The sequence below is a fragment of the Uncinocarpus reesii genome, genomic scaffold, assembly GCF_000003515.1.
Source record: "Uncinocarpus reesii 1704 scaffold_3 genomic scaffold, whole genome shotgun sequence".
Taxonomy (NCBI): Eukaryota; Fungi; Ascomycota; class Eurotiomycetes; order Onygenales; family Onygenaceae; genus Uncinocarpus; species Uncinocarpus reesii.
This window is the reverse complement of record NW_003052498.1, coordinates 469,836-492,275: the sequence shown is the minus strand read 5'-3', so window position 1 is coordinate 492,275 and position 22,440 is coordinate 469,836. Positions and strand designations below refer to the sequence as shown.

At 49.6% G+C, this 22,440-nt stretch overlaps 7 protein-coding genes across 7 annotated transcripts; 5 read left to right on the top strand and 2 right to left on the bottom strand.

The window, feature by feature from the left end:
- Positions 1 to 1,391: 1,391 nt before the first annotated feature.
- Positions 1,392 to 5,163, top strand: UREG_04917 (uncharacterized protein; the record flags this gene model as incomplete). Its single annotated transcript, XM_002584182.1, has 4 exons — positions 1,392 to 1,470; positions 1,539 to 4,817; positions 4,872 to 4,947; positions 5,133 to 5,163. 4 exons carry the CDS (start codon positions 1,392 to 1,394, stop codon positions 5,161 to 5,163), a joined length of 3,465 nt encoding a protein of 1,154 aa, XP_002584228.1.
- A 1,275-nt stretch (positions 5,164 to 6,438) lies between these two features.
- Positions 6,439 to 7,563, top strand: UREG_04916 (uncharacterized protein; the record flags this gene model as incomplete). The annotated part of the gene is made up of 1 exon (XM_002584181.1): positions 6,439 to 7,563. One exon carries the CDS (start codon positions 6,439 to 6,441, stop codon positions 7,561 to 7,563), a length of 1,125 nt encoding a protein of 374 aa, XP_002584227.1.
- A 662-nt stretch (positions 7,564 to 8,225) lies between these two features.
- Positions 8,226 to 10,460, top strand: UREG_04915 (Mvp1p protein; the record flags this gene model as incomplete). Its single annotated transcript, XM_002584180.1, has 5 exons — positions 8,226 to 8,565; positions 8,622 to 9,332; positions 9,407 to 9,528; positions 9,583 to 10,176; positions 10,299 to 10,460. The coding sequence occupies 5 exons, from the start codon at positions 8,226 to 8,228 to the stop codon at positions 10,458 to 10,460; spliced, it is 1,929 nt and encodes a 642-aa protein (XP_002584226.1).
- A 1,468-nt stretch (positions 10,461 to 11,928) lies between these two features.
- On the top strand, positions 11,929 to 14,541 carry UREG_04914 (Na+:H+ antiporter; the record flags this gene model as incomplete). The annotated part of the gene is made up of 1 exon (XM_002584179.1): positions 11,929 to 14,541. One exon carries the CDS (start codon positions 11,929 to 11,931, stop codon positions 14,539 to 14,541), a length of 2,613 nt encoding a protein of 870 aa, XP_002584225.1.
- A 1,501-nt stretch (positions 14,542 to 16,042) lies between these two features.
- On the bottom strand, positions 16,043 to 16,984 carry UREG_04913 (uncharacterized protein; the record flags this gene model as incomplete). Its single annotated transcript, XM_002584178.1, has 4 exons — positions 16,043 to 16,108; positions 16,174 to 16,485; positions 16,521 to 16,841; positions 16,868 to 16,984. The coding sequence occupies 4 exons, from the start codon at positions 16,982 to 16,984 to the stop codon at positions 16,043 to 16,045; spliced, it is 816 nt and encodes a 271-aa protein (XP_002584224.1).
- Positions 16,985 to 17,760: 776 nt separating this feature from the next.
- On the bottom strand, positions 17,761 to 19,551 carry UREG_04912 (uncharacterized protein; the record flags this gene model as incomplete). Its single annotated transcript, XM_002584177.1, has 2 exons — positions 17,761 to 18,705; positions 18,793 to 19,551. The coding sequence occupies 2 exons, from the start codon at positions 19,549 to 19,551 to the stop codon at positions 17,761 to 17,763; spliced, it is 1,704 nt and encodes a 567-aa protein (XP_002584223.1).
- Positions 19,552 to 20,224: 673 nt separating this feature from the next.
- UREG_04911 (uncharacterized protein) lies at positions 20,225 to 21,854 on the top strand (the record flags this gene model as incomplete). The annotated part of the gene is made up of 4 exons (XM_002584176.1): positions 20,225 to 20,585; positions 20,642 to 20,877; positions 20,927 to 21,295; positions 21,345 to 21,854. The coding sequence occupies 4 exons, from the start codon at positions 20,225 to 20,227 to the stop codon at positions 21,852 to 21,854; spliced, it is 1,476 nt and encodes a 491-aa protein (XP_002584222.1).
- Positions 21,855 to 22,440: the final 586 nt, after the last annotated feature.

The following is a 22,440-nucleotide window of genomic DNA, read 5'->3' as shown; positions in this document are numbered from 1 at the left end:
ACTGTAGATTAACTTACGAATCATACCGAGTCTGGTATGGCTCGGTGTCTTTGTTTTTCACAATTCTTCCTGTTCCATGTTGTACGAGCAGGACCGGGCTGAATCGACGTGGGAAACTTATATAAATAGCTCAATCTTCAAGTGGACGCCGTAGATTATCGGCAAGGTGTCGTTAAATGGAGATTGGGCGCCTCGAGGACCGATATGAATGGACGAGCATGTCGCCGTCGTGGAACTTCAGCAGTGCTTGTTTCGGAGGCAAAGAGTTCAAGAGCAAGTAATTACGCTTACATATCGTCTTGTAAAGTGGGTAATACCGATCTGGGACCGGTATCGTCAATGCTACTCATAGTTCCGTAGTCCGTACGCCGTACCGTGAGCCACCTGTACGACAGTTACCATACCCCAGACAACAGTCAGCGACAGCCACCAGCCGAGAGCGGCTCCAGGAGTAACTCAACTCGTCAGAAACGAACCGACCGCAACGTCGACGCTCGAGGTTCAGACGTCAATTTCTCTTCAACCCTCGACTATTCCGTCTGGCTGAAACCCGCTGCGAGTCAACGATCCAGCTCTGCCCACGGACCACGCCAAAGCACCTCATGCTCGAGGTCGACAATTGGAGCTCACCTAACTACCTGAGGTTCCCCCGTTTGCCGCCGAGTACTTGCTCTGTCCTCTGCCACCCTGAATGAGGGCTTCAATCGCGGCGCTTCAACCCTGAGCCGCAGCGCGAGCAGCTGCCCTCCCGTTCCATCGTTGCCGGAGCCGTGTACGATTAAAAGTGAGCCTGCCTACCTATGCGTTGACGTGGCGAAGCACCGCTTCCTAGCGGCGTTCCCCTTGAATCCCTGGTGCTGGAATCATGCATCCTATTGTTTGACACCAGCTTTGAATCTCTCGCATTCGAGTAGTTGGGGATGCTAACCGATGTCTGATAGGATTCATGAGAACCCTGGCCATTGACCCGCGTTCACTCCCGTTTATACTTCCTCGTTCGGATCGCTCGCGTTCACTTGTTAGCTATTACCCGCCGGGACTAGGACTTAGCTGAAACAGGTATTATAACTTCTCAACCTCGATACTCTCAGGATTTTCGACGCAATGTCCTAAATTTAGCTGGTGGACTTGGTCGAAACACCTGGGCTTCACAGCCTTGATGATGCATGCTAACGGCCAATGTTATAGCAAATGTGGTGAAAGCCACGGCCGTCTCCTTTTTATATTTGACTGTGCGTATCCAGCCTCTGTTGGCCTTTTGCCTCCATATCCTCAATTCATTCCAAAGGGAAACCCCTTACCGTTGCTCTACTATAAGCCTTCGTTCTTTGGTGCTGTGAAGGGAAACATCTAACAGTGGGCCAGAAAACATTTCTATCAGGTTTAGTATCATGGCAGATCAAAATGTTTCCAGTAGCCAACAGAGCCAGGACCTTATGACAATCAATGAAGTTGTGAATAGTGGTCCGGGTAAGACTTGCATACCAATCTCGTTTTGTCTTTTACTTCCGTTTAATGATTGCTTATGGCTGCTTCAGTACAACAAACAGGTGGCACTAGCACATCTACAAACAACGCTCATAAAGCCTCCAATCCAAATATACCCCCGCCAAAAACCGAGAAGCCTCGGCCACATGTTTGTGGAATCTGTACGCGGTCTTTCGCACGCTTAGAGCATCTCAAACGCCATGAGCGATCGCATACCAAGGAAAAACCATTTGAATGCCCAGATTGCACGAGATGTTTCGCAAGAAGGGACCTTTTGTTAAGGCACCAGCAGAAACTACACATGACTACCACGCCTTCATCTCGTCCACGTAATGTTCGAAGGGAAAGCACAAGTAGTTCTACGCGTGTTAGAAAAAATTCGATTGCAAATGGCGGGAACAGCATGAGACCAAGAGCCAATACTATCAGCCATGTGGACCGCCCAGCTTTGGGAGTGGTGAACACCAGCGACTCGTCAAGGACGCCCCAGGCTGGACATGCCCATCACCCAAGTCTCAGCTCAGTACCAAGTATGCCCGGACTCGACTTTCGCGGGATGCCTTCGGATAACCGTCATCCTACGATGAACGGTCTTACTAAGCTTGATACCGCCGCTATTCCCTTGAATTTATCGGATGGTCTTCGCACTGCTCCAGCTTTTGGAAGCTTTGGCACAGATTTTGGACTTGGAGACATGATGATGGGCCATGGGAGCACAATCAATCCAGCCCAGTTGCATTTCTCTGGTTCACCTAATGGATTCCTCGATACGCCTACCTCGCCTTTCACTCCCGCATTTTCGAATATGCCTGCTGCCCGGAACCTTTACGATGATGACATAAAGTACGACTGGATCAACGGCTTTGATAATACAATGAAATTAAGTGCGAACGAATCCGCCATTGACAATTCTTCCCCATCGGCAATGAGTACAGGAAGCCCTGGTGGTATCAGTGCAGATATCTTGGATACCTCCAATCACGTTATAACCTCCTCTTCAGGACCCTGGTCAAACACATTGCTTTCTCATAGTCAGCCAAGCCAATTCGGGCTGGATTTCCCTCAAACCACTTTCCAAGATCTTTCCGGCCACACTGGAACAGTGTCTCCAAAATCGCTCCTAAACCCTGTCCCCGACCATTCGTTCTCAACGTCACCATCTCTAGCATCGATGGGAGGCTCGACCCTTTCTAACATACCCCACAATATGTTTCACAATGCTGGAACTTCAAATAATCCAGGATACGAAACCAACTTCATGTCTCCAGCGTTACCGGCGTATGCTAACACCATCACGGACTCAACGCGACAAGCTCTCATGGCAGCATTACAGCGACCGTCAAGTTTTACGAGTCGCCGGTACTCGCAACCAGCATCTAACTCAGCATTTTTGCCTGGAAATATTCGGTTAGCTATGTTCGAGAGCAGCTCAGCGGTGCTGCCTAGTACACATGACCTTCAGCGTTATATTTCAGCCTATATAACTTATTTCCATCCTCATATGCCGTTCCTCCATATCCCAACCCTTGATTTCAAGGCACCGGAACACGCGAACAAATTCAAAACCGCTAATGGATACGGAAATGCAAACTCTTCCTATCCTCCCGGAGATAGTGGCTGTTTGCTCCTATCCATGGCAGCTATTGGTGCGTTGTATGAGTTTGAAACCGCAACCTCGAAGGAGTTGTTTGAATCCGCAAAGAAAATGATTCAATTGTATCTCGAAGAACGGCGGAAAGCGGATTTGGCTGTTCTCAATCGCTCGAGTTCCGGGCGCGACAATTCAGTGCAAAATACTCCCTTATGGCTTGTTCAAGCAATGTTACTCAACGTCATATATGGTCATAACTGCGATGATAAAACAGCAGCGGACATTGCAAGCACCCACTGCGCAGCGCTGGTAAGTCTTGCGAGAGCCGCAGAGCTCACTCACTATCACCCTCCGGAGAGCCTCCTGGCGGACCAATTCGGGTTTTCGTCAACTGGAATTGATGGGAACGGCTATGGTGATTGTTGGAACGTTCAGTCACCAGACATCTCTCCAGAGAGAAGAGAATGGCTAAAGTGGAAAGTGGTGGAAGAGCGAAAACGGACTCTATATTCGATTTTCACCTTATCGAGCTTATTGGTTTCGGCTTACAACCATGCGCCTGCCCTTACTAACTCGGAAATCCGCTTAACTTTACCGTGCGACGAAGAAATCTGGGCCGCCGATTCTCCAGAAGCGTGGATGTCGTTAGGTGGCGAAGTACGAACAGAGCAAACTGCGATTAAATTCTCTGACGCCCTGAAGTCACTTCTTGTCGCCGGACAACATAATCCTCAAGCGCATAACCAGTTTGGGGCTGGTAAGCAGATGGACGGCTTATCTCCTTCTGATCTTACCCCGAGCACTTTTGGATGTTTGGTCTTAATACATGCCCTTCATAATTATATCTGGGAGACACGCCAGCAGCATATGGGGAAACAATGGACGAGCCAGGAAACTGAAGCTCTACACGTGCATATTGAACCTGCTTTCCGAGCGTGGCAAACCGCATGGGGCAGCAATCCCAGCCATAGTTTGGAGAGGCCAAATCCGTATGGCGCGGGTCCGTTATCCGCAGATAGCATACCTCTTTTGGATCTTGCTTATGTTAGGTTATATGTCAACTTGGGTCGATCAAGAGAGGCATTTTGGCAACGTGATTGGAACGGCATGGTTGACGAACTCTCCAGAGCTGCGGAGGTCCTCCAGCCGTCAGATGGAAGCCCTAATTCTGAATTTGGCCAAGAATTAATGTCTGAATTCAATAACTTGGATGTCGGAGTTGGGAACGACCCTAATCTAGAAGCAGCTTATCACACAGCCTCCAGTCGTCGAGCAAAATCTTCGAAATGTGAACGACATTTGCGGAAGGCTGCATTTTATGCGGCAGATTCCATCAGCATGGCGGACAAATTTGGCAACACCTTCATTGAATTCACGTCTCGGGAACTTCCACTTCAAAGCGCCATGTGTCTATTTGACTGCGCGCAAGTACTAGCTGAGTGGATTAGTACCGTTCAGGAGCGCGTTGGGCCTTACCTAGGAATCCTTGGCCAAGTTCCGATGGATTTAACACAGGTTCCGGCCATCATGCTTTTGGAAGATGAAGATTATAAATTGATTCGAAAAATCGAGGATATCCTTCACAGCGTTGAAACGAAGATGAAAGACTGTGCTCCGAGCCCATGTTCCAGCAGTGGCGAAGCATGGAATTGTTTACCCAGCTTGATGGAAGGTGGCTATGCAAGCAAGATCTCACTATCGATAGCTTATCTGTTGGACCGTGCAGGAGTTTGGCCAGGTTAGCTATCTTGTAGAACCCGTTTTCTGGTTTGTGACTAATTCCTCCTTCCAGTGATCAAGTTGATGGTTAGCGCTCTTGAGGCTCAAGCACAGCGCATGAGAGAGCGAGCGCAAAATTCCCTCGCAGGGTAAGCCGATCGGCCCATTTTCTGTTCGGATTTCGTGTCGCCCTAAAGCGACAAGCAGGTGTTGATCTCAGTTTCCGGCGCATAGTACCAGTCTACCCCGTCTAAAGCCCGACAATCGCTCGGATGTTAGTTTGCAATTTTTATTCGAGGATTAGCTCCTTTCCCGCCTCTTCTTCATGATTTAGGACGATATTTGGCGGCGCATCTGGTGTCTAAGGCACATTTTATGCTCGGTTTTAAATTTGATGATCTCATGTGAACTCCCATCTGCCGGAACTTGTTCAATGATTGCGCATCTCTATGGCTTCACTTTGATCTATTGAAACCTATCTTCTGTCTTACGATCTAATGACTTGGTTTTTCTTCCCTCCTTAGGTCTTGTTTTAATATTTGTTTGTACTCTGTTTCCTGCCAGAGCTCTGAATGATTTGCATTTCATTTCTGCCCACTGAACCTTTAATTGTCCTGGCTTCTCTGGCTGTTCCAGTCTACACTGATAAAATTCTCTAGAATATACCCACAATAGACAGCGGCATCGCAAAAAGGATGATCTGGAGCAAAGCCTTGAAGGTTCATGACAGACTTTTTCTCTGAGGAACAACACAAATATCGGAGAAGTTTTATTGCCTTTTTATGACCTTGTTAACCACTCCCAATTTCATTCTTCCCCCCCGCGCTATCCCCACACTGTTCAGAAGTAAAACTACCCGAGATGTTCGATATTTAGCTTGTGTGAATACCTCCCTTCGTCCCTTGCTTTGCATGATATGGGCATTGTATCTTAACATGGACCGACTGGCCTGGTCTAATGAATGAAACTTTCCTCCCGCCGCCATTCTTCCTCTACGAGGATATGTTCTTGATTATCTAGGAGAATGCTTATTTTTTCTGCCTTGGAAGAGCTATCTAGTAGCTGACAGGTGGATGAGATGAATACAATGATAATATCTTGAGTTGAATATGAGCTGGATCTCACGATCTTGAATCATCATTGTAGAAACTTATAATTACATTCTCGCGTCATGGGGATTAAGAAAGTTCTTTTGATGGGCTGGATTCCGGTGGCTGAAGGTGCGCGATCAGCCGTACTTGGCGTGCTTCCAACACGAGCATCAATCGTGTCTTTGAATCCCAAGGTCCAGGCTTGCAAGGTTCATTAACCACCCTTCTGGCCCTGGAACCGCCTAGAGTTGACATCGACCCGATCTTTTGCTTCTCTGGGCATTGGAAAGCCTTTCCTCTTGGAAGCTCAGCTGACCAGTGAATATTCGAGCCATCTCACGTTTCTATAATGCCAGTCCAAGCGCCCGCCTGGCGGTTCTTTAGGCAGAAGGATATTCGAATATGAGGCCACGTAGCTGACAGAGGCATGGTCATCTGTGGATTCTCAAATAAAGATACCCGAAGGAACCGATACTACCACATTGATCTCAGCGGTTAATTCTTTGCCATAAACACTTTTTACATTACTTGTGGCCCAGAGACTCAGCTATGGCGGCCATACCCCCATCGATGCGCGCGATGGTCCATCGCTGGCCGGGTTCGCCGTCCAAAGTTTTATCATTAGAAGATGCATCAGTTCCATCTCTACCGTCAGAAACATCAGTTCTCGTCCGTGTTTCCCACGTGGCGCTGCACCCGGGAACTGTCATTATGATGCACCTCGTCCCCTCGCTGTTCCGCCGCTTTCCCGCTATTGCGGAAACCGACTTTTCTGGAGTTGTTGTCAAAACTGGGTCGCAGGTTTTAACAGGGCCGGAACCTTGCACTCGCCATTTTCCGGTTGGGACGCCGGTTTTTGGCTCTTTTCAGGTCCCCGTACATCTACGCAGTGGCCAGGGAGCACTGGGGGAGTATGTCGCTGTCGACTCGTCTTGCGTTGCCCGGGTGCCGAATGGCGTCTCTTATGCAGAGGCCTCTGCCTTGAGTGTCTCGCTCTACACTGCGATAACGCTGGTCGATTCCGTGAAGCTTCCCCCGAAATCTGCCATGCTCATCAACGCACCTTGTGGCGGAGTAGGGAGTTTTGCAACGCAACTACTTCGACATCGCTACCCAGAGGGACGCATCGTGGGTATATGCTCAGAGGCAAAACAATCCCTCGCGAAGGAGCTCGGCTGCGACGAAGTGGTTGATTACAAGTCTTTCTCGAACAGCGAACACTGGAGCCTTACGCAGTATTTGAAATCACGCTATGGCAATGAGAGTAAATTTGATGCTATTTTCGACGCATATGGCAGCCAAGAGCTTTGGGAAGCCTGCTCGGGCTATCTCAAAAGTGGTCGTGATCATGTTTATGCAACCGTCGGGCCTAAAGTCGGCTGCGCATATTCCGCCATACCTGGTTTCTTCTGGAAGGTTATGAAGAATACTCTATTGCCAAGCTGGCTGGGCGGGGTTCCCAGAACGTATAGACAGATATCCGCGTTTCTGGATGCCGATGCCCTTGAAAAGTGTCGCGAAGTTGTATTGGACGGCGCGGTGAAGGCTCATGTGGGCGGAGTCTGGGAGTTGGAGAAAGCCACGCTCGCATACGATCAGTTTACTGGGGGACACGCGGGGGGGAAGCTGGTCATAAAGGTTTGGGAGCCGGAACCCCCTGCGTCAGATTCTTAGGCAGTGGAAACGGAGATTACGGAGTACATATTACTGGAAGGGTGCGGCTCAGGCGTAGTGGATGATCTTCAAAGGAGTTAGGGGTAATGAAATAATGAAGTAATAAAATGTACCGCTCTCATGATTTCTGTCATCGGAGCTTGTGTCTCTTTGATGTCTGGATTTTCTCAGCTCAGGGATATCCGTTGTTCGTGGAAGTGGCTGGTGATGCTTTGCGTTTGGCGGGGGGAGCTTGCGGCTGCTCCACAGGTTGGAACTGCTGCTGAACAAGGTCTGTTCTAGCTGCACCCAACCAACTGCAACTGAGAAGCAGCAATATTCTGCACTTTGCGGAGCAAAAACGATATAGACTGTCTTGCTTGTGACTTCAGGTCCACGACTATTCCCAGCCAGCTCGCTCCCAGCAACCTTCTTGACCTGTGAACTGCGCCTCTGCCGACACCCAGTCCTCACCGTTGCTTCGACCTCACGCTCTCACGACACTCCCCCCAATGTCTCTTTTTGGGTCTTCACCGGACGAATCTCCCGCAGCGGGGAGGAACTCATCGTTTAAATCAAAACCCTCATTGTTTACCGATGAAGCCTCGCCTTTTGGCGCCCAATCATCCTCGCTCTTCGTGGATGACGTCGACTCCCGTGTCGACGACCCTTCGCCCTGGAATATGCCGGCATCTAAACGAATTTCGAAACAAGAGGTTTTGAAGTCTTTACTACCTCCTACGGATGTGCCCGAAAGCTATGTCGATGCTTACGATATAACCCTGGGCTCGAGTGATAATCGGGGAAACGCTGGCGTGGGAGTGGGGACCGCGCGGAGAATGCTTACCAGCACGCATTTGAGCTCGGAGCAGCAGTCTAGGATTATGAATATCGTAGCGCCTGGAGGGGAAGTGACGGCTGGGAGTCTTGGAAGAAGCCAGTTCAATGTATTCTTGGCTTTGGTGGGATTGGCACAAGAGGGCGAGGATTTGACTCTTGATACGGTTGATGAACGACGGAAAAGTAAGCATCAATCATGTATATGAAGTATGGCCAAACTGACAATATCCGCTTCCTAGGACTCCCCCAACCGAATATTCCCTATCTCGAGAAGCTAAAGGCCCCAAATAACACCAATGGCAATTCTCATCAGTCTGAAACCCCGCGCCGCATGCGCCACGATTCTTTTGAAGACCCCGAATCCGACCCGTGGGCGACCCCGGTGTCGCACCGTGGCCGCCACAATTCGTATGAGAATCGGCATCGAGCTAATACGAATGGATCATTTGCTACGTCTCCAGGGCCCGGCATAAATAGCATCAATAACAATTTCCCTACTGCCGACAACAGGCAGACACGGTCGGCTGCCGATAGCAACCAACCTCCAGATTCTGGTGTCCCTTCCTCCGGAGGCGGTGCGCCTAGCTGGGGAGGCGAAGGATTCAACAACCCATCGAGCGGTGATTTTCGGAACCAAGGAGAGTCGGGTTTTGGCGGTGGTTTTGGTCAGTCAGGAGACGACCAAGGGAACCATGGCTCCAATGGCATATCACGTTCTCTTGGAGGAAGGGGAATGAGTAATAATGGAGCCGAGGACGTCATCACGATTCATATGCTTCCGGAAAAAGAGGGCATGTTTATGTTCCAGCATCGGAACTACGAAGTCAAATCTGCGCGAAGAGGCAGCTCGGTTATCAGACGATATAGCGATTTCGTGTGGCTGGTGGATTGTCTGCAGAAGAGGTACCCGTTCCGGCAGATTCCTTTACTTCCTCCAAAGAGGCTAGCAGGTACGTTGAAAGCTTGCTAAGAGCTCACCTAAATATACTCACGTTTTGTAAAGTCAATGGTACTCACCTGACAGCGGATTCAAATTCTTTCCTCGACAAGCGACGCAAGGGCCTCGTACGCTTCGCCAACGCTTTAGCTCGCCATCCAGTTTTGAACCAAGAACAATTGGTAGTGATGTTTCTCACGGTACCTACGGTATGCCTTGGATCATTGTATCACGTATTGATTAGAAGCACTAATTGTGAGCAGGAATTATCCATCTGGCGAAAGCAAGCCACTATATCCGTCCAAGAGGAGTTCACTGGCAAGCCACTCCCGCCAGATCTTGAAGATTCTCTCCCTCCTAATCTTCAGGAGTTATTCGACACCGTTCGTTCAGGCGTCCGTAGGTCGTCTGAGATCTACATAAATTTATGCAATTTGCTTGATCGCCTTGCAAAGCGTAACCAGGGACTTGCCGCTGAGCAATTCAGGTTTTCACGGGCTTTGCAAGCTTTGACCGACGCGACTGGGGATACATACGCAGTTGATAGGAACGATATTCCATTATTGAACGATGGAATTTGCTCTACAGCAAAACACCTTATTACCAGCCAGGGTTTACTTGAGGATGAGGCGCGAGCTTGGGATGAAGGTGTTTTGGAGGATTTTAAACGGCAGCGGGATTGCTTGGTTGCAATGCGCGATATGTTTGATCGGAATGAACGACTTTCCAAGGATAACATCCCTCAGCTGGAGAAACGCATTGAAAGCAATGAGAGGAAATTGCAGGATTTGCGAACCAGACCTGAGGGTCAGGTTAAGCCCGGAGAAATTGAGAAGGTAGAAGGTGCTATTTTCAAGGTCAGATACTCGCCCCAGTAATCATGCTCTCTTATTCTTAAACACGTTGGCTAAACAACCCGGCGTCTTTTCAGGACAAGGAGTCGATTGTGCAGCAACATGCTCGAGGCGTGCTAATAAAGGAGTGCGTCCGTGACGAGTTGTATATTTTCCAGAAGAGCCAGTACCATATTAGCCGTCTGCATCAAGACTGGAGCCAGGAACGAGTCAAGTACGCGGAGCTACAGGCGGACAACTGGCGAGCTCTTTGTGACGAGGTTGAAGCTATGCCTACAAGTGAATAATCATGGAGCATGCGGACACGGATGAACTTCATAATCTTTCTCACCTGGGTTCCTCGTCTACGCGAGAATTTCGATTTGGTGTTTTGTCTATCCCATGCTTACTCGTGTATAATTCCATGCTCTTTGTATATTCCCTCAACATACCCCTCCTCGTTGTCTTTCGTTTTGCTTGAGGTCATAGTGAGGTTTATAGCTTGGATGCCGCATCGTTCATAAGCCTGTGATTTTTGTTTTTCCTTTTTGCTAAGGTGCGAGATTTGTTACGTTGTGCTTGGATATACCCCTATATGTATGTCTGGAGCAAGGCCTTGTAATGGAAGAGGTTGTCACTCCAGTTTGTCAAAAGAACGACTTCCTACCTCTAGGTAAAACCGAGAGACTTGTGGAGACTGTTCTGTCCGTGCTGGCCCGGGATCTCGCCCTCCGCATATTCAGCAAAAATGAGTACCTTGACAAGCTTTCTGCCTCGTGGTACAAGTGTACGACCAGTTCTGCCATTAAGAAACCGAGGTCCTTGTGTATGAGCCAGCAATGCGACCGTGTGACAAACGCATCGAAGCTCTCAAGCATCGCGAAAGTTGCCGTTCGCAACACGGGCGGACCGAGGCGGGCCAAGACTTCGGGGTGGAAATGCCAAGCATTGGCACTGGCGGATAGGCCTAACCGCTCCGGGCTAGATAGTTGCATAAATTTGCATTTACAAATGTATGCAAAAATTAAAGACTTTTGATTGGCTTGGAGCACATCTTATGCCGTTGAACATTGCCCTTAGTCAGCTGGTGCAGCTCCATCGCGTTACTACCAAAGCGCAAATCGCCAGGATACGTTTTCCTGCCAATCCTCTTAGACCGCTCATCTTGGTGCAGTTAAGCCTCTCAGTCTGTGCTTGGCTTCAATTTCTTGTTTGTTCTCGTGATCCACCAGGTCGAGGTCTGCCATTGTTGAGACACGAATATCGGAGAACAGCTTGTCAATCATTGCTCGATTCGGGGTGTTTCGTACACACTCCAGGCGGGCTATCGGAACTTGAATCGCTCGAGGTGAGAAATATTTCTTGCTCGCAACTTTTCCGGGCCTCCGGTGCTCTGTGAAACATTTTTCGTTTTTGGTTCAAGCCTCCGCAGAGAACTGATTCTTCCTCTGTTAGGCTCTAGGAACATTTGCCTCTTCTTGAACCATCGCGGCGCCCCTGCGAGCCTTGCGATTTTACCATATACAACTTTATGTTGGCCAACTTGTTACGCAGATAAGGAATTGGGGACATGCTGAGAGTCAGGTTCGCTTTTCAAGGACCGACAGACAGAGAGGCATCTCATCGTACTGTGGTGGTGGCTCTATTCCATGACTGAAGATACCGGACTACTCTCACGAAGCATCGAAAACCGTCCTTTAATAGAAGTTTCGACCTTCGGGTCCGTGTTTGTCTTTTGCATTTACTGCTTGACAACTTAAAAAGCCTGCCCGCAAAATGGCTTGGGATCACCTCGATATCGATAAACCTCATGTCGCGTACATGATACTGGGAGGCTTCACCAGTTTGTTCATGTTATGCTCGCTTTTCGTCAAAGAGAAACTGTATATCGGTGAAGCAACCGTTGCCACTTTGTGTGGAGTTATCTTTGGGCCCCATGCTGCCAACCTCCTTGACCCAATATCATGGGGGAACGTTGACAAAATCACACTCGAATTCTCGCGAGTTGTCCTCGTTGTGCAATGTTTTGCTGTTGGGGTTGAATTGCCCAAATCATACATGGAAAGGCATTGGAGATCGGTCGCGTTGCTTCTGGTTCCCGTCATGACATGGGGCTGGTTGATGACGAGCCTCTTCATCTGGTGGATGGTCCCTCCATTAACATGGTTGGAGAGTCTGATTTGTTCTGCCTGCGTTACGGCCACCGATCCCGTCTTAGCCTCGTCAGTCGTTGGTAAGGGTAAATTTGCAAAGCGTGTCCCCAAGCATCTTCGAGATCTGCTCTCCGCTGAATCGGGATGCAACGACGGCATGGCTTTCCCTTTTATCTACCTTTCGCTCTACATCCTGGCCTATCGACCTAATACTAACGAGGTGGCACTCCACTGGATTTGCGTCACACTCCTCTACGAATGCATCCTCGGCGCCATCCTTGGATTCATGATAGGCTACGCTGGTCGCCATGCTATCAAGTTTGCAGAGCGGAGAAGTCTCATTGATCGAGAAAGTTTCTTGGTGTTTTACTTTGTACTGGCTTTGTTCTGTGCTGGAACAGGCAGTTTGCTGGGAATGGATGATCTGTTAATGGGATTCTCTGCGGGTGTGGGGTTTAGTAATGATGGATGGTTCACGGAGAAAACAGAGGAGTCTCATGTCTCCAATGTCATTGATCTGCTACTGAACTTGACTTACTTCGTCTATTTCGGTGCAATTATACCCTGGCAGGAATTCAATGCACCAGAGCTTGGCCTTCCCGTTTGGAGGTTAGTTATCCTCGCGATTTTTGTGATTTTCTTTCGTCGAATACCGGTCATGTTGCTACTCAAGCCGTTTATCCCGGACGTGAAAACATGGCGAGAGTCCTTGTTCGCAGGCCATTTCGGGCCGATCGGCGTCGGCGCAATCTTTGCATGCATTCTAACTCGAGCAGAGTTGGAAACGCATACGACTCAACCGCTGGACGAGCTTCCTCCAAAGGGCTCTCACAATTACACAGTTATTCAACTCATCTGGCCCATAACTACCTTTTTGGTTATCTCATCGATCCTTGTGCATGGATCCTCCGTCGCGGTGTTTACCCTTGGCAAACGTATTAACACGCTGACCATCACGATGTCTTATACAACGGCTAACGAAGAGGGACCGTCATGGATGAACCGGCTTCCTCGAATCCAGTCCCAGTCCAAGGCCTCCCTCTCTCTGCGCAAAGATTCGCTTGACTCATCTAGCGAAGGTCTGGCTCAAGTTCCGCCTGGCACTCTCGGTCCAATCGGTATACCTGGCAACTTTCTGCGACGACAGAAGGAGGGAGACCAACCAAGTCAGCCAGGTAGTCGTGCATCTAGCCGAAAGCCGACGAGGAGAAAGAAAGTTGGAGCGGGCGGGCCAATCAGTCAATCCGCTATTATGCCACAACGGAGAGGGGAGCTGACCGCAGCTGATGAAGGTCCTGATTTAGAACAAGGTGTCAAGTCACCGTCGGCTGAAGAGCAACCCTCGAGAGAGCCGGAGTTGGAGATCTATCAGGAAGGAGATCACATGATCATCGAAGACGAAGAGGGAAATGTTCTGGAAACAAGGGATATCAGTCATCTTTCTCCTGATCAACGTGAACAGGAAATTCTAGCGCAGCACAAGCGGCTTCAGGAGGACACTACTGGGGTTTTTGCCAAAGGAAGGGACCATCCGCATGAGCGAATGGAAGGAGAAGATATCCAGAAGGCTGCCGAAAGGAATTTGGCCCGTCCATTGAAGAAGTTGAAGGGACGCTTTCCGTGGAAGAACGGCAAACAGAAAGATATGGGCTCGCCTGAGGTGCCACCAGAAAGGAAGCCTAAAAAAGAACGGGCACGTCGATCGGCACGAGCCTATCAGTTCGCCAATACCATCATAGTAGAAGACGAAGACGGTGAAGTGATCAAGAAATACACCATCCCTGGGCCCAAGGCAGCTAAGAAGGAGGCTCCAGAGGGTGAGCCGTCCTCCAAAGCAGAAGCTGAACCCCGGCCGCGGCCGCGGCGTATGACTCGAATGGGTACTTGGATTGGTCGTGGCGATGGTAAGGAAGGCGAATCAAAGTCAAAAGATGGCGAAGAAGCTTCCTCCGATGAGGAGAGGATAAGATTCACCGTGCCTGAGAAGAAAGGGCATCGCCATCGTCTTGGGGGCCGCAGAATGACCAAGGAAGATTTCATCAAAGAAATTCAACAACTTGATCCCAAAGCGCAGAAGGAAATTTTTGAAGAAGGCATTGCTAGCCAATTAAAGCCGGTTACTGGAGATGAACAACTTGAACAAGCGCAACAGGCCCGCGGCCGGCGTCCAAAGGCTCAAAAATCTCCTAGCAGCTTTGGATCACCGGACTATCCTTCTCTCTGTCGGGCAAGATGACAGCGTAGAAAGGAGAGGAGGAGGTGCCAATTCATGATGTTGCAGCCACCTTAGCTCAATATGCTGGTCCCGACATATCAGCAGCCGAATCCCGCCGTCGCCGTCTCGCCGGATCTCGAGAATCATCTCCTTCGCCAACTAGCCACATCCGAAGCCGTCGTGACTCAGAAGACGACGGAACGAGGCGCATACCGCCGGCTGAACTCAGACAGTTGGCTGGTTTGGCGCCATCGCAATCGCCAACGGTGTCAAGAACGAAAGAAATCGATCCGGAAACAGGCGAAACGCCGGCAGAACGGAAACGTCGACTTGCTGCCCTGGGTCAGCTGCCGCACACTGGTGATGACGATGAGGCTATTGACCGTGGCCGTCGCCAGAGTGATGGACGCTCGGATAGCGAGGACGATGGACGCCCACGCCTAGTAAAGGGTAAAGTATCGTTTGCAGACGGGACAAGACCAGCCAAGACCAATAGAGACGCGATGACGGTGTTACCAGCACAGTCCGGAAGTGCGAGTGGTATGGCTACGACCGAGCATGGATCGTCACAGTCGGCTTCAAACGCTGGCAACGGAAATGGTAACGGAAACGATGACTTTAGACGTGGACATGTATCGCGCATTTCTTGGGGAGGGGAACGAGGAAGGTCGTGAACACAGTATCTGGTCTCGTTATACATATACGTGAGCACGAGGGGAAGTATACATATCCCAGGCGAAAGGTTTTTATCAGCGCTCGCCAAAGGGTCCAGATCCATTTATGATAACCCGTTTTGCTGTTTAGACTATGGATTTGTCCGTTTGTAAAGATTGCTAGCCGTGCTTCTTGTAATCCGGGACTTGTATAGAAGTTAGCACATATACCCGTGTTATTAGAAGTGTATAAAATTGCAATTTCTGAATGATCATGAATATTTCTGACGGAAGAGGATCCCGAGGTCAGTATCACCAACATATTAACTCGCCCGCAGCCGCAAGAGGGCTTCACCTAGCCCCTTGGAAAATAGATAAAAGATATCGAATCTCTTAAGTTAAACCGAATTGCGCAAAATTGAACTGGCTTCTAGCTACTAAACTGCCCAGACATTTAAGAGCTCCAAGTCCAACCCGTAGGAATGAGATTAAGTTCTTTCAAAACTAGATGGGGAGTTCATACACAGGGTTAAAAGCAGATAGAGGTACAAAAAAAAAAAAAGAAAAGTCATAGACCAATTACGTGAACCAAACAGAAGAAGCCCATCGCCTCCCGCCGCCCACAACCATAGGATCGTAAGGAAATTGGGGATTCGGGGTGATTTATACGGCATTCGTGAAAAAAACAGATTCTTGCATAAGGGACATGACATTCGTCCTTGTTGGTGGTTTGGGGGGGCACCTCAAAGCTTCTGGATCTCAGGCGGGATGATAACCATGACGAAGCGTTTGTGGGGCGATTGGCCCGGAAATATCTCAAGGTATAATCCACGAGGTGAATATCATTGAGGGAGCGCAGGTGACGCGGGCTAGTAGTTGGGTCTTGGTGGGTAATCTTCGCTGCGACCGGCAGTGCTCTTGCCGGAGCCGTATTGCTACATGAGGAAAAGGGAGGTAAGCGGTAGTCCAACAGGATGGATGAGGAGAGTATAAAGTATACCTTGCGTCTCAATGCTTCGAGTCTCTTCTTCTTGGTATGGGCGTTGATGTAGGTACCGATAATGAAACCGACAATGTTGAAGAACGGCACCCAGGTCTGCTCTGGGAGGAATTTCTGGGCAAACGCCAGGGAGAGCGGCGAGACAACCCAGCTAACCTTCATAACACGGAAGAATCCGGCTTTGACGGTGGCGCGGACCTGGTGGAAGGTACGCGCGCCGGCAATGATGGCCATTGACGCCAAGTAGATGACGTTTTGGATGGGAGAAATCTGCGCGGCATCAAGGATCGCAATTAGCAGCTTGAAGCGATTCTGCGATCGCGGGAGGGAAGAGCTTATCGACATACGATGAGGTTGCTGGCCAGGATCTGCAGGATCTTGGCCTTTAGGCTGGTGCGGCCAGCGAAGACCCGTTGCAGAATGCCAATCAAGAAGTGGCCAAGCGGTGCGCTGATGAAAGCGCCGTAGACCGCCATTTTGGGTATTCTGGAATTGAAATAATGGCCATGCTTGCTACGATCGTGTGCGATCCAGGAGGCGAGGAGTTCCTGCAGGCCGAACAGGGAGCCCGAGGTGAGCATTTTGGTACGGAGCGGATTCGATTGGAGCTGCTTGATATATGCCTTTGCGAGCCCCAGCATCGTTAGCATTCGAACCATGGTCGCACCCTATCGGATTCCAATGCAAAACATACAGCCAGGTACCCATTCTGCGTCTTCCCTCCAGTCAATTTGGCGCCCACCTTCTGTGCGAGTTCTCCGCCGACCTTGGTCGCAGTCTTGACGGTTTCCTTTTCGAATTTGACGGACATGTTGGCGCTGCAGCTCGTAGGCTTCGATGGGCTATGGGTAAGGAGGTGTTGCGTCGAGTGGAAGAGATGGAGTCGCGGCAGATCGGTGATGCGAGGTTAGGAGGTCAGCTCTGCCGGCCGCAGCGTGGGGAACTAGTGTTGTTTGTTTATGATTGGGGAAGAGTCGAGCGGCTGGGCCGAGGTCAGTGTCTGGAGAGCCCTGGAGCAATTGACTTACCGACGACGAGGCCTGCGACGCCGTTGCTTGAGATAGCCAGAGCGTATCGAGGCAACAGGGGAGGGGGATTAGCCTATGCTTATGAACTGCTCAGTGCCAAATGGCCTGTTGTGGTTTTAATGAATGCAAGAGGAACAGGCTGGAAGGTTTGGCGCTCGGAAAAAAGCTTTCCAGGCGGATGGCGGATAAGGAGTGACAGAGCAACGAGCTGCTTAGAGCACAGCTGTCGATTGGCACAGAAGCATCAGATTTTATTCAACTCCAGAGAGACGGTTAATGTTCACACAGTGATCTCAGATATATGACATTGCAGCTTGCAAGCACTGTTGTGTACAGAGCATTGATTACCCTGCCAACCAGCACTCAACTCCCGTTCCCAGCCCCCGAGTTTCACCATCCACCAAGTCAAAGTCTGCATGCCGCGAAACTCGGCAATGCTCTTCCATACACTAGAGATCCCATACTATATTCTTGATCAACATGGGAGTAACACTCTGTAAAAAACCTCGTTGTTCCAGTCGTCCTGCTCGGTATGAGTGCAAACAGAGCAAACACATGACTAAGCCGCGCCTCGACGTCGCTTCATCCACGCCCTCCAGCGCACGCTCACAACCGACATCAACCAGCCGATGGAGAGGTCGTAGAGGGTCCATGGGATCCTGGAGACCACTGACAGGACCGTCTGGCTTTCTACCTTGTCTTTCACATGGACTGCATGAATGGTATCCCGGCTGACAGCCGCATGGTCAGCCCCGTCCTTCATGGTTAGCCCTCGAGAAACTGCTCGCTTTTGCAGGGAGAAGTATCCCCCTTGACCTTCCAACAGGTTGCCCTCGACCCAGCTGCCGGTATAGTCTGGGGTGGATAAGGCTTCCCTGATGACGCCAGACTTTACGATATGTATCATTGATTCCCCGGCACAGCTGGCAACGCAGTTGTGCCATGGCGTGGGAATGTGTAGTAGGTCGTGGGACAACAATTCACCGTCAGCTGCGCTCAGGCTATGCGTTGCTCGCGCTGTCGCGGTGTCAAACAGTCGGATCCCGAATTTGGGACCCGAGTTGTTGTGTGCATGGATAGAGAGCCGAATGTGGTCGGGGAACATCAACTCAACCAGGTTCGAATAGGCTTGGTTTCGCAGAATCATCTCAAACGAGACTTTTGTGGCAAGCTTTTTCCGCTGCGAGCGGGAGAGGGATTGCGTGAGCGGGTGCAAATCCAGATCCTCAAGCATGAACCGTGAGAACCCCCGGTACAAGGCCAAGATCGACGATTCTTGAGATTCGATCCGTGCTCTGAGCCCGGTTTGGCTAGGCTCACAGCCCGCCATGAGGATGCGGCGGCAAGTTTCTGCGTCGTTTTTCAACTCAGTTGCGATATGGTGCTCCAAATTCGGCATGTCCGGGTACTCCTCGATTTCATCGGTGGTTTTGAGGTTGAAGATATCGATCAGTGATCGAAAGCAAACGCGCTCCTTTTGCTCTCCCGCGGATGATTCGATGGCCTTGTTCAGCCTTTTAAGATGCGCACCGTAGTCGTCAACGGTTTGATCGTCAACTCCGACTTAATCGTGTTACTTTGCGTTGCTTACACGGAAGTATGATATTGACTCACTGCAATCACTAAAAACATGACCGTCACTGATGATCCAGACTCGTGCCCCTGGCGTGTATATATTTTCAATTTGTCGAACAAAGCCATGCAATCGCCTTAAAGCTATCTCTTCCCCTTTATCTGGAAGACGGCCCGCCACCTTTTCTGGGTTTGATGACTTGCATGGGAACGCTGGAAGGCACATTTCTAGCCGAAGATTGCGCGAGGTAAAGAACCGCACTTTGGACGCGAAGTATTCTCGTCCTTGATCGTTCCACAGATCATTCGGTACTTTGTACCGCAGGAGTTCATCGAAGAGATCGACGATAGATTGAACCGTCGAATCGCCCTCGGACGGCAGCTCCGCTATTGGCATCGTGATGTCAATCTGCGTCTGAGTCAAAATAATCATGGAGAAGAATTCTTCAAAGCGCGATGCACTCATCCGCTCTGGCTCGGTCGCTCTCAGTATCAGCCCAGTGACCTCGTTTTCCTTATGGCTTTTCGTCTCATAGATGTCAATAGTTTCGGTCTCAAGCGCGGTGTTGCTCAATCGGAAGCGAGACAGGCCGTGCTTCTCGAAATAGCGTACGTGATTCGACTTCGCCATCAGTACCGTGGATCGGATAGTCGGCCAGGAAGTGTTGACCCATTGATGATTTTTCCCAAGACAGCGGATGAGTTCACCGTTCGTTCGTCTAACATAAATCGCAATGTTTCGGTGGTAAATCGAATCTCCATCGTTTGAGAACTCCATAGGCGAATTATTTCTAAAACTGAATCACAATCGCTTTCGTGTGCCAAATCGTTCATACTCTGGCGTTGTTCAAGAGCTATGCGTCTCTGAGCTATTTGAGGATTTTGATACCTACGGATGATGGGGCTATATTTACTCCGTAGAGATACGATATCGAACCAGGGCCGCAATACCAACGTGATCCAAGCTGACACTTCCAGGGTTACCATTCTTCCAATCCACGCGAAGTTGGCTGGGCCCGTTGGGCGTTCCCCTACAACGTGGGCCGTATAAGGGTCCAGGTATTGACACTAATTCATGTGCCCTTGATATGGACGTTTACTAACATCGAATTCAGTCACAATGGCCCTCAGCAGAACAGCACAGCCTCAAGGCTTGGACCAGATAGTCTGGATTCGCCCTTGAGCAAATATCTAGCCAAATTTGGGAACCGGCAGAATTGTGTTTAACGTTCCGATGGAAGCATCCCTGCCCCACTCAGCTTGCATTATACCCTGTTTGGCACCTTGGGATGGCAGGGAAAAGGGCGGCGTATGAAAACGATGTTATGTTCGATCTTTTTGACTTCCAAGTCTGAGATGTCAACTATATTCTAGGCAGCAAATCCTACCAGGAGCTTTCTTCTCCGTGGTTGTTTCGAACGGTGAATACGACCATCTACGATTCATCCAACATGTTTTCGGGCGCCCTCATTGCAATGCTGAGCAAAGTCCTTCTTGCGGGAGTGGTTGTTCTTACACTGTCGCTCTACTGGGTTCTCGTTCCGCCTCGTCATCCTCGAAATATTCCCGCAGTTCCATTTTGGGTTACTTTACTCCCATTATTTTTTGATGTTGACCAAGAGAACACGTATCGAAGATACATTCGGAAGCCTTTGCAACAGTATGGAGTTATCAAGATTTTCTTTGGGGGGCAATGGAACTTGGTCATACAGAGACCGACCTACGTGGCGGAAATGTTTAAACATGAGGAAGTTTACCAGAAGAGCGGAAACCAAAAGAAGATTCCTCATAGCGTCCTTGCGGAATTCCTAGGTAAGTGAATAACTCTGTTCCATCTTTCGGAACCTGCTCATATATGTGCGGTTAAGGCGACAACATTATTTCTTCGAGAGGCGACGATTGGAAACTTTACCGAAATATTATCAAGCCCGGCCTTCAGAAAACCTTTGAAACACAGCCCATTGTTGCCAATGCTAGAAAGCTCTGCAGTTTGCTCAAAAAATCGCAGCAGGCCCTGGGAAGTCAGGGAATATTGATCCAGAATCATATCCAGTGCTACACAACTGCAAATATATCAAAGTGCGTCTTGCAGGCTGAGATAGAGGTAAGGCCCTCGCTCTGCGTATCGACAGTTAGCTAACTTGGGAATCAAGTCGCTGTCAACTGAAAATGACACACTCATGAAATTGCAGCTCGCAGTGAAGAGAGAAATTTTCAAGCCTATTTTCATGAATTTCCCTCTGTTGGATCGATTTGGTTCCTTCATACCTAGTCGTGCCCACGCAAGAGAGTTAGTACGAAGATTTTCTAGTGAGTTGGAGTCAAGGCTAGTCCGGGATCACACTGAGATGCCGGATTCCGAAGCATCTGACAACGTTGGATCACGATTAATTGCCGCTAGAGATCGTGGTGAATTAACACAGCAACAATTTCGGGACAACCTGAACGTTACATTTGTTGCTGGGCAGGAAAACCCGCAACTCCTTCTGATTTCAACAATGTACCTGCTAGGAAAATATCCCGTTAGTGCTATCTGGGCTCCTTGGTTTGATCCAAGCTGATGTTTCCCAGGAAGTTCAATGTCGTCTAAGATCTGAAATTGAGGGCTGTGGAGCGGATGAGCCGTCCCACCTCATTTTGCGCGACATGCCATATCTCACTTCCGTCACCTATGAGAGCCTCCGATTGTTTCCGCCTATCTCCCAGCTAATCAATCGACGAGTGGCTAAGCCAGTTGTTTTGGGGGGCGAGATCTATATCCCTCAAAATACGTACGTAGGATACAACTGTTATGCAACTAATCGGGATCCCACTGTTTGGGGCAAAACCGCAGACGAATTTAGGCCCGAACGATGGGGCTCAACCACCAAAGAAATTTCTATGCGGTATAGGGTCGCGAGGGCACGGGCAGAATTTACCTCGTTCCATGGAGGTAGCCGTGCGTGTCTCGGGGAGACCTTTGCGTTGCTGGAAATGAAACTTTCGCTTTTTATTCTGCTGAAGAATTTGAGCTGGAGGTTGGACCCCAAGTGGGAAGACCGCAAGACCCCAGTAAGAAACCTACCACGCCCTCTTTTTTAGCTTTTATTCTGCAGTCTTGCGTTGGGACAATGTGGTTGATGTTGAATCTAATCGCTCGCTGCAGGCTGGCCCATTGTTCCCCAGGGGATTGCGATTGATTTTCACAAGCCGTGAAGCGTAATTGATCTTGAACGTCGAATAAGAGAGATCTTGAGCAAGAATGCGCGGATTTTCACTGCTGACTGGGCAAATCCGTACCTTATTACGTATCTTCTAACGGTGCCCGGAAAATAACAGATGTTCGTGATGATTCTGTAGCTCCAGGAAGAGTTTTCAAAGGGGGCACTCGAACTCGAGTGGGCCAGAGCCCTCGTAACAGTTCACGCAGAACGTGGACTCAAGCTCGATCTACGTTATCCTTGCCGCCGCTAAAGAAAAATAAGATTCGTATGAAGGCTTTTTGACAGTGTTGGTTCAAGCTCTTCCATGCTAGCTACATCTTCATCTTCCCGGACTAGATGGAAATACATCCCGGTTCATGCAGGAAATCATGCATCCGGATGCATGCGGGCCGACATTTCTTGGTGTGCACATTGACACCACACGAAAGCTACGTTGCGACAGATCTTGTAGGCAAGACGATAGT